This window comes from Sinocyclocheilus rhinocerous, unplaced genomic scaffold (genome assembly GCF_001515625.1).
Source record: "Sinocyclocheilus rhinocerous isolate Xijiao unplaced genomic scaffold, SAMN03320098_v1.1 scaffold1183, whole genome shotgun sequence".
NCBI lineage: Eukaryota > Metazoa > Chordata > Actinopteri > Cypriniformes > Cyprinidae > Sinocyclocheilus > Sinocyclocheilus rhinocerous.
The window spans coordinates 134,880-137,709 of NW_015625028.1; the positions used below are offsets into that span (position 1 = coordinate 134,880).

At 40.9% G+C, this 2,830-nt stretch overlaps 2 protein-coding genes across 2 annotated transcripts in view; one reads left to right on the forward strand and one right to left on the reverse strand.

Moving 5' to 3' along the window:
- Positions 1-2,830, reverse strand: part of nit1 (nitrilase 1) — a 7,031-nt gene that overhangs the window by 3,352 nt on the left and 849 nt on the right. The window lies entirely within an intron of this gene.
- The window catches only part of pfdn2 (prefoldin subunit 2), a 3,823-nt gene continuing 2,439 nt past the window's right edge, over positions 1,447-2,830 (forward strand). Inside the window, 2 exon segments of the mRNA XM_016562528.1 lie at positions 1,447-1,610; positions 2,503-2,591. Coding sequence (XP_016418014.1) covers positions 1,539-1,610; positions 2,503-2,591 — 161 coding nt within the window. The 5' untranslated portion in view covers positions 1,447-1,538.

Here is a 2,830-nt window from a genome sequence, read left to right on the forward strand (position 1 = left end):
TAAATATAAATAAAATAAAAACACCATACAGGTACTTTTGATAATATATTTCTATTCATTTATAAAACACAGACTCCAGAAAAAATATATAAAAATAAATGACGCATAATCTATAGTTCCATGAAATACATGTATTTAATTAAAGAAAAGAAAAGAAAAAAAAAAAAGAGTTATAGTCTTCAGTCTGTTTTGACTGCCGAGGATCACAAGTGTGACCTTTAAATGAGTAATAAATGCATTATTTCTACATCAACCACGGTTAGACTCAGTGTCACTGTTGCGCCTTCATGTGGACACTAAAGAAAACTGCACTGCAAAGTCACCAGACTAGTAATGGCTGTCCATTTATATTGCAATTACAACAAATGAAGTAAAAGTATACATTCACTAACACTTCTGTCATCAGAACCTCGTGCACATCTAAAACACAACAAAGAGGATCTGATATTAACATGCAAGAGCATGAGAAGTGTTGCACTGCACAAGGACAGAAACAAAACAGCATGCATGCAGAAACTCTTGCCTGATCTGTCCTCGCACTGCCTTCGATCTCAAAGCCGACAGACCCACAGCAGCTGAAGGCCTTCGCTGTCTCAGTGCAGCAAGCAGACGCATCGACAGCCTGCCAAACTGAATTAACGTTACTCTCACAGATTGAACTTTGAGCCCATTTCAGCCACTGCCAAGGCAATAACTAACCCTACAGCTGGCGCATTAAAAACATACGACGTAACTGACTCTACTCTCAGAATACGAAGTGGGTTAAAGAACAACCCAGTCGGTTTGTGTTAAATTACAGTTTATGTTTGGCTAAATACCGTAGACTGTATAGAAACAGCTAAATACGCGTGCAACCCCGATACGATAGTTCAGTGTGGGCGGGGCTTATATGTCAGGACGCTGCCTCTGATTGGACAGAACTTTGGGCCTAAGTAATAATTCTTATATTTACGTACCTTGCATTTTCTACACAATGTTTATCACCAGTATCGGTATTGTAATCTATTTACCAGCAGCATTATTCAGGTTTAAATGATCACAATTTCAGAAACAGCGCCGAGACCGCGCTGTCACGTGTTACTTTTCTCAGCGCAGAGCAGGAAGGACCAATCGCAGGAAAGTCGATGTGATTCGCTGAAAAAGATGAGTTTATTTATCTATTTACTGCAAAACTACATTTCCATCTATGTATATAATCATAGAATTTAAAAAAATTTTAATCGTTTCGTATAAATGTCATCAATAAGACTGAAACGTCCTTCAATTTGAATGCTGTATGTGCTTTCCGCGCCTCTTGTGGAACAACAACTAACGTACTCTTTGCAAGAAACGGTAACCTGTAAAAAATCTATAAATAAATAAAAAAATCTGGCAGGTGAAAATGGGAATTTTATGTGTGGTTTAAAAAAAAAACTCGTACAGCACCTTTCGTTTCTATTCTTAGCGAGCAGTAATTGCAGTCAGGAATGTTCGCGGTCAGTCCCTCATGTGACCGTTGGGGGTCCTGACTCGTGCGGTGCGGTGTGGTGCAGTTCATCATGGCGGCGAACAGCAGCAACAACACGAGCGGTAAAAGCGGCGGAAAGCAGCCCGCGCCGTCCGCCGAGCAGGTAACGGCGCATTGGGTTTATTACAGTAACACGCGAACACTTAATCTACGCGGCGCGACCGAACCAGACCGCGCCTGCTATAAACAACAAAGCCGCGAGCGTCCGACGCCCCTCAGTGCTTAGTAATGGATGTGTTGAGGTTGCGTTGTAAAGCATGTATGTTGGGTGTGTAGTGCGTAGTGTGGTCGGTACAGACTGAGACGCGCCTGTGCTGGTCTATAGCTGCCATGCAACAATGCAAACCTCAGATCTGCTGCATGAGATATAAAAGACACCGTGATTTCATAAATCTAGGTCTCCGCCCATTAGAAACGAGTACATGCCCTCCTGTCTCCATAAGGAAAGTGCATCGTCTGCACGTCTGTCGCTATTCCTGCCATTCAACACTATAACACGGGACAGGAGAAACTATTAAGAGTGACAGTAATTGAGTCATTCAGGGGCATTGCTAACGACTTAATATTCAAACATGAAGCTAACATAGATTTTACGTGCATCTCATATCCTGCAATAAACCCTTTAACGTCAGTTTGCTGTAATGTGTGATGGCCGCGTTATGTTTTTTTTTTATATTTGATGATGAACTTACATTTACAATACAGGGTTATATATCTGTACACCCCCCCACACACACACATTTTTTTATTTGTATATATATATATATTAATATTATGTTGTTATATTAAATAGGGTAATTATAATAATTATATATCAAAATAATTCAAGCAAGCCTTTTTCCCCAAGTCATCAAGGGGACAGAAAGCTTTTTCTAAATGCACCTGTATACTTGAACCTAATCATCTTCCTATTATTATTTTATTTTATTATTTGACAATTTACCACCTTATTAATATGCATGCGTTGTTCATATGTGTGCTCATGTTTGAATCAGGTGGTGGCTACTTTCCAGAGGATGCGACAGGAGCAGCGCAGTATGGCCTCGAAGGCTGCAGAGTTGGAGATGGAGATCAATGAACACAGGTGTGTTTAATAAAAGTGATGCACTGTGAAACCTTCCCTTCCTGTGTGGATGCTCTGCGGTGAATGGGTGCCGTCAGAATGAGAGTCCGAACAGCTGATAAAAACATATCCACAAGTAATCCACACCACTCCAGTCCATCAGTTAATGCCTTGAGAAGTGAGAAGCTGCGTGTTTGTGAGAAATCAGCTGTTTGGACTCTCATTTTGACGGCACCCATTCACTGCAGAGCATCCACTGG